The sequence below is a fragment of the Mchenga conophoros genome, linkage group LG13, assembly GCF_057382185.1.
Source record: "Mchenga conophoros isolate Kocher_MC1m ecotype Shallow Benthic linkage group LG13, M_conophoros_male_GT1.1, whole genome shotgun sequence".
Classification (NCBI taxonomy): Eukaryota; Metazoa; Chordata; class Actinopteri; order Cichliformes; family Cichlidae; genus Mchenga; species Mchenga conophoros.
In genome coordinates this window covers 2,009,168-2,022,509 of record NC_140538.1, presented here as the reverse complement: position 1 = coordinate 2,022,509, position 13,342 = coordinate 2,009,168, and the positions used below count along the sequence as shown (strand labels likewise).

Genomic DNA, 13,342 nt, shown 5'->3' with positions numbered 1-13,342 from the left:
CAGAACGAGGTTCTGCATCCGGTCGTCCTTTGCTCAACTCAACCCGGTTACAGGATACAGACATGCTGTTTAAAAGAGGCAGAGATCTGGTTGGAGATTGGCCTGTAATTAGCTAAGACTGCTGGGTCTAGAGATGCTTTTTGAGTAAAGGTGTAACTGCAGCCAGCTTGAAGGCCTGTGGTACATAGCTGATCATTAGAGATAGGTTGGTATTTAAGGCTGAAGCATTAATTAATGGCAGGACGTCTTTGAGCAGCTTTGTAGGAATGGGGTCTAAAAGACACGTTGATGGTTTGGAGGAAGTAATTATTGAAGTTAACTCAGAGTCCAGAGTAAATATCAGTAGTGTTAAAAGTAGCTGTTCCTAATGATGCGCCTGTTGGATGGCTGTAATGGTTAAAAAACCCAGGGTTGCTCCTGCGCTCCTCGATCGGTGGTGAAGGATAAGCTGTTTGAGTCCAGCAGATATCCTCGTGAAACTTTGATGGATCATGGTGTGAATAAAGTTTAACACAGAGGAACCAGCACTAAAACCCTGGATTTGGACCCGTTTCTGATATTTCACTACAGAAACGTACGAGTGCAAACAAATTAGATCAGTTTATACACAGAAGGACTCCAGATAAGCTGTGTTCCATGTTGAGACTTGACTTTATCAATATCAAACTGTCTACAACGACCTGTTGGACAAACAGGACAGAAGACCTCTGAGCTCAGAGTTACACCGACACGATCGGAGCTGCAGCTCAGAGCACGCCAGCGCAAACTTTAAGACTCGGTTCTGTGTCGTTTAGGGCTGACGCCCGGTTTTAAGTGAGAACGTACAGAACAGGAAGCGGTGATGTGTAGCAGCACCTGTGAGCACAGTTGTACTCTCTGTAAAACCCCTCTGAGCTTACGTTAAGCTGCAGCTTCGGCTAATTGGCTTAGAAGACGCTGGGAACTCCGGGAGCTCCGTGTTTACTCCACAGCAGCAGAGAAAAGACAGAACGGCCCTTTAACCTGCTGCAAACAGACTCCGGGTCATCAGCACACTGTTGCTGCTGCTGCACCACTACGAGCAGTCCCAGCATCGGTGCTGTCAGACGGTTGGAAGAACACAAAGCCTGTAAGGTCGTATTTACCTGCTGTGGTATCTACGAAGAGGTGGGTGTGGCTTCACTTAAGGGCTGCTGTTAAATTATATATGCTGTAACATTTACAGTGTGATGCCAGAAACACACACCTGCTGCACACGTCTGCGCTTCATAAACAGTCATTAGTAAAGAGCCGCCATCAACACTGGTATTTACCTGCAGACGCCCCGCCTGCTTCAGAAAGCCCACCAACACCGTCACTCAGCAGGTGACCTCCAACAACACTACTGTTTTAACCCATCCAGGTGTCAGTGCTCATGCTCCCACCTGTTTAATATTCCAGTTTACACTCTGAGAAACTGAGACATGAAATTAGCTGACTGAGTGAATTATTGAAATCTAAGAATGCATTGGTGGAGCGTCGTGTGTCGTCCTACGACTGGACGCAATAAAATTAATCTGACATTTACAGATGTTAGAGTTTATAATAATGTGTGTCTGCTGACATAAACACGTCCATACTGAGAAACAGAGTCTGGACCCAACATGGACAGAAGCGGCTTCTTTCTGATAGAGTTTATGCGGATTTGGTCCACGGTGTAGGACCTGAGGTCAAAGGTCATGTAGGAACTGCCTACCGCACCTTTACTGCAGCGGCTCTTCTGGCTTCCGAACAGGAACTCCCACTTGGCCTGGGCGATCTTCTGCGACCTGGAGGACAGAGCTGTTGCTGATCCGACGTCTGACTGAAACGGACAGGAAGTAGCATGTTTACATGTGTTTATAAACACGGGAAGGAAGCAGCGGTGCGTTGGATACGTGCCGTTCGCTGACACATTAAAGAGAAGCAGAGTTTGAGCTGGTGCAGAAGCTTTTGTGCTTTAATTGCTGTGACAGTCTAAAGCAAAAATCATCATTATGTAAACGTTAGGCCGGTCCTGTTTCAGCACAGCGGGAGGAAACGTGCGCGACGGAAACAAAGACAAGTCGCTGAATCAAAGTGAAAGCTGCAGTTTTACTTTGCTTTCATTATCGATTTATTGCAGTCGAGGTGAAGATGACGACTTACTGGAGCTCACTGACTCAACACACACTCTACTTGATGACCTCCTCTTACACAACCACACCCTCCTCCCCCTCCCATCCATCCGACCTGCATCCCGGAGCCACCGTCTGCCGTATCGTGGCTCGACTGGCTCGAGGTCTCCGGGGACAGACTGTCCCTCAGGCTCCCCGTCACTCCACTGGAGCTGTGAGAGGACGGCCCGGCACCGCCGCTGTGGTCCTGGACGTCCTCTGTCTGATCCTTGGTCACGCCCACACCCAGCCTCTGCTGCTCCTGCCCCGATGTCTTCACCCCTTTATCGCCCCCATCCTTTTCACGACTCTCGTCTTTGTGTGAAACGTAAACTCTGGGAGGTGCCTGACGGTAGTTTTCTTTGAGTTCGCTCCTGTCCTCCATCCACTCCTGCTGCCTGGAGGTCCAGCTCACAGGCAAAGCTTCCACGGTCGGTCTGGAGACAGGTTTCCTGGTGATTTCAGGGCTGTCTCTGGGTGATCTCTCAGACAGGTGATCGTACTGTCTTCGCTCCACGCCAGGTGACCTGTGGTCTCCGGTGTACTGTGGCGGCTGGTAGCGGTGCAGGGAGGACATGTCCTTAGTAGGTGATGCGCTCCGTTTCTGCCGTGGGTCCAGTTCAGGTGACTGAGAGGCAGCTGCACGGTACAATCTAGCAGGCATGGCTGGCGATGCTGGTGAGGAGAGGCCTTTCTGTGACGAGACTGGGGAGATTCGTCCTGGTTTAGTGTGAGGTACTTCCTTGTCAGTTTTCCGGCTGTGGTTCCAGGGATCCACCTGTAAAAGCTCAGGAGAGCTCCGTCCATAAAGGGCGGAGTACGGTTGTGATTCTTTCCGTGCAGTCTTGGGACTCTCGGGCCGAAAAGACTCAGGAGGAGTCGGAGTTCGTCTCTCTGCAAAAATGCTGGAAAGTCTGCTGGCCTCCAGAGCTAACTTAGAAGCCACATCGAGGTTTGAGGATGGGGAGGCACTCCTCCTGCCTGCGTCACTCGCTCTGCTGCAGCGTGACAACCTGTAGGGACTCCTGCTGGTTAAATTCAGCTTATTGCTTGAGCTGCTGTCTATCCCGTCTGTGGCTTTTTGGCTGGTGTTGGTAGTGTTAGCATTACGGGCGCTGTGATGAGAGGTCCCAGGTGTGCAGGAAGTGCTGGCAGGTAATACGTTAGTTTGAACCTCATGCTGGATGTCTGTGGGCCTCCCTGCAGGTAACGGTGGGTGAAATTTACTTGAGTGTCTAGGGCTCTCGTCTCCCATCCACGGCCTGGGTTTGCTCTGAGTCGGGCCATTGGAGTGCAGTTTAGCAGCTGGATCTGCAGAGTAAGACCAGCAGCTAGTGTGGGCACACAGATGGTTGGAGGCAGGACTTCTGGGTAATCCGTTCACTGGACTACGGGAGAGGGTCCTGTCCAGTTCCATGAGCTGGGTCTTGCACGGCAGGGTGAGGGTGCTGCGGGGCAGGTCAGGTGAGCCCCCCCAGGACTGGCAGCGAGAAGGCTGATAATGCCGAGGCAGGGAGGGGCTGCTGTTCTCAAATCGGTGACCTCCAAATCTGCGCTTAAGCTCTGGAGATCCAAACTCCTCAAGGGCCCTGTAGGTGGCACCTCTGGCCACTGAGTCCAGGTTAGCTCTCTGCAGGTAAGGTGAGCCCCGTGGGGCTGGACTCTGAGCCGGGCAGGTGTGGCTCTGTGACAGGTAACCATTGTACGACATTGGATCGCTGAGCCTCTTCCGAAGGTGAGCGGGCAGCACCTTCCTGCTTCCCATTTCCTTGAAAGGACTGTCCGGCTCATTATGAGACAGAGAATTTCGGCGGGCGGCCGTGTTGTGCACGTTTGCTTTCTCTATGTAGCTAAACGACACCACGGATTTCCTGCCCTCATTGCCCTCCACCCCTGGGACCTCGCAGTACCTGCGACCGCTGACTGGTGTGGAGGGCACAGTCAGCCTCCCAGAGGATGTTGATGATGGTGAGATAAACACCCTCCTCTGGTGGGGATCCATGTCTGAGGAACAGATGTGTCCAAGTGAGCCGTGGTGGCGTGGAACGGTCATTCCCGGTGTAAGGACTTCAAGTAACTGCCCAAACCTGTCATGCAGTGCATCTTCTTGAAGCTGGGCGTTCGACCGGAAGTTGACCGACTGCCTGGAGGAGGTCTTTGAGAGAGGCAACCTGTGGTTCTCGCCCCCCATGTGGTGCTGTATCGGAGAGAGATCCGGACTGGGGTTCCGGCTGGAGTAGGCAGAGCTCCTCTGAGAGTGAGGGAGAACATCTGGACATTGAAGCATCAGATGACTGGAACCATCATCTCCTCGGCCCGGCACCTTACCTTCCTCCTCAGCAACAGACCTCACCTCGACGTACAGGTGGAGGACCTTACCGGCCTGGGACATATCTGCCCTTCCTTTAAAACGCTCCAGAGTTCCCTGCTGTGGACCTGTGCTACAAGTCCAAAAGGTCCTTAGACTTGTTGGTGTCCAGCACAGAATTCATCTAGTCTTTGGTGAGGGGCAGGACTGGGGTACCAGTTCCATCCTGCAGCTGCACATCTTCTCTTCGACCTGCAGCAAGAAACACAGACAGAGTTCAAAGTTAATATTCCAGTTTATCCTCTACAAGGGTTGAATCCATAAAGGTTTGATCATTTAAGCTTTGCTGTTTTAAACCTTCCATTTCCTCAAGATATCAAATCATCCACTTCACCCACTAGGCCAACCTCTGCAGGGTTGGGTTTTGTTTAGGCATAAGCCGAACCCTTAGCTCCAAGTCTGGATTGGTCCACAGCGACAAAGTGGATGTTAAGAGGTTAAAGACACCTAGCATTCCTAAAACTTGGAGACTGAAAAAAAAGATCTTTTCCAAACCAAGAAAGTACAAACAAACTGAATTTGAGGCTTTTCCTGGGTGAATGCTTTGAGCATCGCAGAATGATCATCATCAACAGGAAGTAGTTATTATGTAACTATAACAGTTGCAGATGTCACTAGAAGCTACCAATCATATGGTTTCGACTGTACCACATGAAATTTGCATGTAAAGTGTGACAGAAAGACGTTTTCCACCCCACTAACTGCACAGCTTCAGGCTGATGATCATGTTTGACCTCACGCTTCATCAGTTCTCACCCAATCCTGTATTTAGGTCACAGTGTCCTCAGACTGGTTCACTGCTAGAAACCAAACACCTCATGTTTTAGTCATCAGAAGCAGAGTCCAGCCCCACAGTGTGGGTTAGGAAGGTGAATGTGTGGAAACTGGATGAGAACGAGTGAATTTCAGACAATGTCAGGAAAAAACTCAGAGCGGGAAATTCTCTGATAACGCTCACACTTCTTTTTTTAAAAAATATATATTTAAACTTTATTTTAGAAGCATTTCCTTGAGATTAAAATGCATTTTTCAAAGAACGCCGGGCCCACAAAGAGGAGACCCGGCAGAGAGCAACACAACAGGAGGTTTTATCTAGCACGAACCTCAGGGACAGAAAAATGAAAGCAACGCTGTCAAAACAACAGCTCCTCTCCTCCAGGGTGCACCAGGCCGACTCCGAGGGAGACCGTCGCCAAACGCTCATGGTTTCAGTCCTTCAGGAGGTTCTGGGGGAACCTTGGAGGGGTTCTAGGTTCTGGCTCACAATTTGGTTACAGAAGCACCAAATGTGGATTCGACCACAACAGCTTTGCATGATTTGAGGTTCTTTATATCATACGTTGCCATAATTCAGCTCCTCAGATAATCCTCTGTCTGAAGTAGGCCGTTTAACCCCCACCCCCCGTTTCAACAGCACATGGGCGGGGCTTCTGAAATTACCATATGGGGGTATCCCCTCTGTACGATGTCATAAAGATCTAGAAGAAGAAAAACGCTGTGATAAACTGTTTATAGCAGTCACAGGATTACTGCTCATGCACAGAGCTCATCGTAGAAGGAAGGAGCGTTTGAATGTTTGGAGCGAAAAACTCAAAGTCTTAAAGTTTACATGTACTTGTTTGGTCGGTCGGTGAGGATGATGTGCGGCACGTCACTGTGACTAAACAGGAGCTGAGGGGTGAGGAGGCTCTGCGTGGCCTCAGGGAGATCTTGGGAGTGAAACCTTCGATCAAAGGGGTGAGGAAGGTGTTTGCTGTGCAGTGTGGCTCATTATCAGCTGAGAAAGACAAGCTGCTGCCCTTCTCAGTTCTCTGGTATCTACATGTGCTCTCTTGCCCTTGGCCGTCCTCCAACGGGGCGGCAGGAGCGCGTGGGCGAGCAGGCTGCGACTGACACGTGAGTTCAGCTCGTCTGTTAAAGGGAGGAGCAGAAGCAGCTTGACGGGTGTTCAGGTGAGGAGTCGGCAGCCACACCGTGACCTCTGTGACCGCTCCTCCTGAGCGTGTCCGGAGGAACGTCTGCGCAGACCGGCGTGTTTTACACAGCCCGCTCCTTCCATCACGCTCCATTTAACCACCTCACTGAGGCCGCTCGTGCTTCTATTCTCGGCTTTTTACAGCTCCTATCTGTGTCGTCGCCGCTCACCTGTTCCACATTTTACAGTAAATCTGAGCTTCTGTGCTGCTCGCTGATGTAGGTCAGCAGTTTAGATCACGAGGAGAGGTCACATGAAAACACAAGAGGCTGCAGGAAACAGTGGCGTACAGGAGACGTTTGAGATGCTGATCAGGCGTGACACGTGCTGAGCAGAGGGTCGAAAGGTCATTTCGGTCCCTTTCAGTGTCGTCGGCGTTCACCTGCAAGCGTCTTCCACACGCGTGTGCGTGTTCGTCCTGCAATCGTGCGCCTTGCTGGCACGTGTGGGGGTGTGAAACGGCTTAAAAACCAGTTTTGCTGGTTTCTGTCAGAGGAAATGACACACACACACAAAGTGTTGCTGCTCTGATCTCCTGATCTCGAGTAGATCCAGAACAAAGAACCTGAACTTTGTTATTCTGCTGAGTGAACTTTAGAGCGTGCGCCACGGCGGCGTGCACGAGCAGCACGGCGGATGTGGAGCAGATGTTGGTGCTGAGATGCGAGTCAGTGCGCGTCTCCTCTCAGAAACAACAAGGCGACCTGTCGGCTCGTTTCTAGCTCCTACCGCAGCAGCTTAGCATGATTCATGGTTCAAAATAATCCTTCTTTGTCTTAACTCGGTGCTTCCTCGCCTCTCCTGGCTGCCCCTCACTAACCGGAGGTCTGAGAGCAGAGATTTATAAAAGCGGTGGCCTGCTACTTAAATCAGGCTGAACAGAAGCGTCCACGGTCAGAATTACCATGGCGTTCACTCAGAGGTCTGGTGGGAGGAGCCATCAGTGGAGCTGAGTGTTTTTAAGCCTCCTTTTAAAATGAGAACTTTAATCACATCTATACCTGCAGTTTTCATGTCCTGCAGACCTCTGAGATGAATCTGTGGAAATTCCACAATGGCTACCAACTCAGTGGGTGACTCCTTTGGTCCCGAGATGACCATACAAGATACCCACTCTCTATGACATCATATAAACCCAGGAGTAGAAAAAAACTGAGCGTTCCGATCATTATTAAAACACGTTCACCACGAACAGGAAAACAGGACAAACTCATCAAATCCACATCAAACTGTAGAGCAGGAAGACGTTGCTCTGTGATGAACGGAGAGCAGGAATGATGCTTTAGGGCGAGGAGAGCGAGGAGAGCGACTCCGTGGCGTGATCAGCGGCATTTACAGCTATCAGAGGGTAAAACCTGCATCTGAGGCTGACAGGGTCCAGCAGTGCTTTAAGCAGATGTAAGTGCTGCCCTCGGGTTATGTCATACTCAGGTCCCGTGTTTCTGCACCGACGTGTTCACGTCCACAGAGAAGCGACGGCGCTGTAACGATCAACACATTAATAACAATCTGATCGGCGGTTCGTCCTTTTTGCGACGGCGTTTCTGGTAACAAACTGCTACTCTCGTCTTCACAACGAGCATCAGCTCCAAATAATCCTGACACCTGAGTGATGTAACCTGCTACAGGACGCCGTGTCAGGTTTTTGCTTCGGAGCGCGATCAAAGGGCGCTTTGTCTTTCCTGCAGAGGAACATCAGAGAGCTGCTTAAGCGCCCCCCAAACCTCTCTAAGCAGCTCTCTGCCTTTATTGAATCTGACTCCTCTGCTGCTCACGCATCAGTCCTCATCACCGTCACGTCCACTTTCATCACCTCCAGCACCGGACGAATCCGGTGAGATGGGTTTCGCTGTGAAATCTGCAGTTCCTCTAACGTCCACCTGAAGAAATCACAGTTCTTCCAGAACTGCAGCCAATCCGATTTTCTTTCCTTCTCAGCAGAAATCAAGCTGAAGCCTCGTCTCTGCACTACAGCAGCTTCAAGACAATCAGCTTCCTGTCCTGAACAAAAACACTGGATCATCCCTCCAAACCTGCTTCATGGACAGGTGTGACCAGGGGGGCGGTGCTCCTTTTAATAAGCAACATCATCACAGGTACACAACTCGTGCCAAACCTGCAGTTCCTCTGAGGTCCAGCAGAGGCAGCAGTGAGTCCGTCCCCACAGACCTTCACAGCAGACATAAACATGTTTACAGCCTGATCCACAGACTGTGTGTGGGTCATTTCCTCCTTCATAACAGCTGTACGAGGGGAGGATGTTTTCATAGCTCACCTGGATTAAAGTCTGTGTTGTTAGGGGCGTGGCCTCTTTGACTGACAGGTGGACGGCACCACAGGCGGCCATAGCTCTCAGCCGTCTATTCGGCTTCACCTCAGCTAATTTTTATCTTATCCAGCCAATAACGTGGCTGCTGTGAGGCAGATGTACTAACAGACTTTCTGAGGAGGCGGAGCTTCAGGTTTGTGGTCACAGTGAGAGGAGCCCACTGTTCTCCGACTCGCTGACCTGGACACACATGTGCTTCAGAGGACATAAACACTGAAGTTCAAACGACGCATGGAAGGAGGCGCTCACGCTGACGGCGTCACTGAGAAGGTCTCTGTGAGCTGCAGCTCTGCAAACTGTTGCTGTCTCTGTGAAGTCATTTTCCAGACGCCTGGCTCGCATTTAGCAGCTGGAAAGTTTTATATCTGCAGCCAATTAAAAGCAGAACGTGACTTTAATTCCTGCAGCTGCTGCGAGCGCCCGACACGTCGCCGGCTCTCAGCTGGAACGACTTGAAGCACGAGCGCGTGCGAGTCCTTCCTCACTGACTGCGATCCTCACCCTGAGCTCTCCGGTCAAAGGTCAGAGGAGGTAAAAGAGGCTCCAAGCGTTGCTTCCTGCTGTCGTTGACAAAAGTCTGGCTGCAGAGGAAACACAAAGCAGCAGCAGCTCCTGAACTCTGACCTCAGTTTACAGCCGCTCTTGCACTGACGCTGCCGATCCTCGCTCACAGAGATGACCGAGAGGAAAGGACGAGGGTCAGGGGTCAACTTTGTTCTGCTTCTCTAACTGCAGCCGTGTGTTAAACTGCTGCTGTGCACCGATCAATAATTATTGATAAGGATTTGTCTGTTTCACCTGTTCGTGGTCCAACTTTGACTTCCTGATTCCATATATTTGAATAATTACTGCTGCTAGTTTCACTTTGCCTTCAAACCGTTTTGGTGATTTTATTATCGCCCCCTCGCTTTTATCTAACGGCCACTCAAAGGGGCCCCAACCACACTTTTAGCAGCCAAGCAATAGTTTCTAAACCAGACGACTGGAAACGACTTTGTTTCCCAGGCCTGTTCAAATGTGCCACACAGAGCTGTGCAAAAGTCTTGAGCCACCCCTCAGGTCTGCTGAGCAGCTCTCGAGCTTCCTGAAGCTCCTTAAAGTTCTTCTGTGGACATTGGCTGCTTTTCCTCTCCTGTTCAGTCCTTGTACGGGAGCTTTCTCACAGGAATGACAGTGAATCCCGCACACCTGAGCAGAGGTGCAGTTAGTTAGCATCAGCCTGTCTCACAAACTCATCATCTGTTCCAGTTTCTTTACCAAATCTGTCAAAAATGCCAACGATATCACAGCTTCTCATGAAAACAGGATTTTGTCTCCAACACGGTGATTCCAAAGAGCTGTCAGCTGAAACTCTGCACATCTCAGCGTGGTGTCAGTGTGTCCTCAAAACCCTGAGGAAAGTGGACAGAAGAGGAAGTGGGAGGCCATAAAAACTCGACAGCAGCTGAACAGGACCTGAGAGATGATCTGGACCTTCAGCTGATCGAGAAGCTGTTCTTAATGAAGGCAACCTGGAGTCTGCAGCCATCTGTGAAGCTGGGTGGAGGCTCTGTCATGGTTTCAGCTGCAGCTCAGTCAGAGCTGTTGGAGATCTTTGATAAACTGATGAATCACAGAGTCTGATCCACCACGCAGGAACATCTGGGAACATCTGACTGACAGCAGCTTCCTGTTCCAGCATGACAACGATGCAAACACACTGTCAGTGCAGAGAAAGCACACCTGGATCTGACACCACACAGCAGGACACCATCAGTCACGGACGGGCCTCCGCAGAGCCGCCCTCAGCTGAGGAGACGTCTTCCTGAGGATCCTCACAGAGCTGACAGCTGCTCACACTAAAGCTTGTTTGTGTCTGCACTGTGCAGTTCATGTCTGTTTGCAGCTTAATAAATCTCTTGCACATTATTATATGTTAAAGTTCACAGAAGTTCATTCTTTGTGAACTCTGTCTGAAGCCACCAGGCTTTGAGCTGCTGTTCTTCCTTCCTGTTAAAACCAAAGTCTCACGATTACACGAACTAATCGACCAACCGAGGAAGCTTCTGTCCGCTGGGAGGTAAAGTCTCCTGATAACTGCAGCAGCTCCTTGAAATATGACCTTTAAAATGATTTTTTGGACTCTACATGGATGAGAGCGTTCAATAATCGTGTCTTACATGCTGCTGTGGTACAAACTGCCTTTGTTTGTGGAGCGTTCAGACACCCTGAGCTCTCCTCCCAGAGTTAACCACGAAGTACTTTTACTTGTTTCAGAGTATTTTTACAAAGTTTTACTGCAGTGAAAGGTCAGATTACTTCATACCTGAGATATAAAGAGTGTGAGATACCTGACATGCTGTCAGAGTGTGTGTGTGTGTGTGTGTGTGTGTGTGTGTGTGTGTGTGTGTGTGTGTGTGTGTGTGTGATAAGCACTCTTAGTCCTTCTTTTCCTGGACTCTGCTAATAGGATTCCCTCCTCCTCCTCCCACCACACACAGCTCAATCCACCACATAAAACCACACGTACACACACACGCCTGCCGCTGTAACCTTACCTGTGTGTCCTCGCTGCGGCAGTTGCCGTGGTAACCCGCCTCTCTGCGTGCTACAGCTGGTTTTATCCTCCTTCGGCCTCCTCTTCCTCTCTGAACACTTGTTGTCTGCAGCAGCGCCGGCTCATCGTGGATTTACAGACTGCGCTCAGCTCCTCCTCTTCCTCGTCTTCCTCCACCTCTACTTCCCATCTCCTGTAATCAGCTGACGCCCCGCCTACCCCTCCTCCTTCCAGACAGTCTGCCAGCCAATCGGGCGCTCCGCCGTCCGCAGACCCAGCTCCTTCACAGCCAATGACGGGCAGCTGTGACAGATGGCAGCTTAGGAAAGGTGGGGGGAGTGCGGGGAGCGGGGGGTGTCCAGTATCAGGATAATGTGCAGAATTACAGGCTGATTAAACTGTGATGTCACACGTCACTGCAGCGGGACCGGCCCACAGCCTGTGACCTCATCACTCTTTGCGTTACATCAGCGTACACCTGCAGGGGAAAACTGCAGCTGCTCCACAGGGGGCGCTCTTCTGACAGCCCAGTGACCACGTGCCGTGCTCTCAGCACATACACACATCAAGCTGGTACGTTTATACATTCGTGGCCTGTTTGAGTCTCTCCTGCCGACCCCCTCCAGAGACGAGGCGAGGACGTTACTCGCGGAGACAGCTGGGAAACAAAGGAGCAACAAGCAGAAGGTTACAGATTCACTCAATACGCAGCTGCAAAATAATCTGAGCCAAGCTGCACGGGTCCTCTTACCTGTGTCGCAGCTGCTGGGAGTGCTGGTCGGCTCCACTCTGGATCCAGTTTCAGGATGAAGAATATCCCAAACTCACAAAAATATACACTTGTTTTTTCCTGTTATCATTCATCATTTTTAATCTCCCGTTTCCTGAAACCTTCTTGAGGTGCCGACGTCTTTTGTAACAGCTGAAATCATAGGTTCAATTATAAGTTAAACATGAGTTTTTGCAGCATTAGTTACTTTTGCGTGACACACTACAGTGATCCTGTTGTCTGATATCAGCGAGTTCGGTGTGTGTTGAGTGCTCGTTCTTGTAGACCTGAGCATCGTCTCTGCCTCCGCTTAGACCGACAGCAGTGTAATCGTTTTCTCCTGTAAAGCACGGCGTCCTCCAAGAGCTCACTTTCAGAGGAACTTGTTTATTATCGCTCCGCATTCTTAAAACAAAGGTGCAGGATGGTTTCTGGCTGGGTGGTCTTGCCTCGCTCTGCGGTGTTTTGCAGCTCAATGCGAAGCAGCTGTAATGAGAATGAGAACCTCCGAGTCCTCAGCTGCCTATTTGGGAGCATCTCTGGGTTCTGCTCGTGGGTGAGGGAACAGCTGAGCAGACAGACTCGTACAGCCATGACCTGAGAGTGAAGCCGAAGCTGTCCGGCTACTCGTCGAACCACGTTCCTACCCTGATCTATGACCACGGGCTTAGGGTGGTGACAGAAGGACGGGTGCAAGTGTCAGAAATGAGCTTCTGCTGAGGGGCGGAGACAGGATGTGCAGCTCAGTCCTCCACGTCTGAAGGACCCAGCTGAGGTGGTTCACCTGACCAGGCTGCCACGTGGAGGCCATCTGTGCTTAGACTACTGCTGACCAGGATACACAGGATATTCGCTGCTATGCTGACGACGCGCTGCTGTACCTTTAAGCCCCGTCATCGTCCCGTGGACTCATTAGTGCCTCGTCAGCTGTCAGGTCCCACACCTCCTGCACTCCAAACGTTCTCTCGTTTCAATAAATTCACTCTCGTGAAAATAAAAATCCAACCTTAGGTCAGTGATTCTCACTGTGGGCTCCCAAGATTACTGCCTGTGGGCCACAACAAGTCACTTACAACATTATTATTTCCTCATAAGTCTTTAAAAAAAACTATCAGTAGAAATGTAACATTTTAAAAGTGGTAGATTTTTACATAACTTCACCTTTCAGAATAAAGTCATACTGAAGATGCACGTCTGGTTTTTACAGGTAAA

General features: G+C 50.4%; 1 protein-coding gene across 2 annotated transcripts in view; it reads right to left on the bottom strand.

Annotated features, from left to right (window-relative positions):
* Positions 1-13,342, bottom strand: part of psda (pleckstrin and Sec7 domain containing a) — a 47,736-nt gene that overhangs the window by 32,951 nt on the left and 1,443 nt on the right. For both annotated transcript variants that reach the window (XM_085295998.1, XM_085295996.1), the window contains exons 2-5: positions 12,113-12,283; positions 11,363-12,019; positions 2,230-4,713; positions 1,720-1,822 (exon numbers count right to left, since the gene is read on the bottom strand). In XM_085295998.1, the coding sequence (XP_085152124.1) occupies positions 1,720-1,822; positions 2,230-4,545 (2,419 nt within the window). In that variant the 5' untranslated portion in view covers positions 4,546-4,713; positions 11,363-12,019; positions 12,113-12,283. The remainder of the gene's footprint in view (positions 1-1,719; positions 1,823-2,229; positions 4,714-11,362; positions 12,020-12,112; positions 12,284-13,342) is intronic.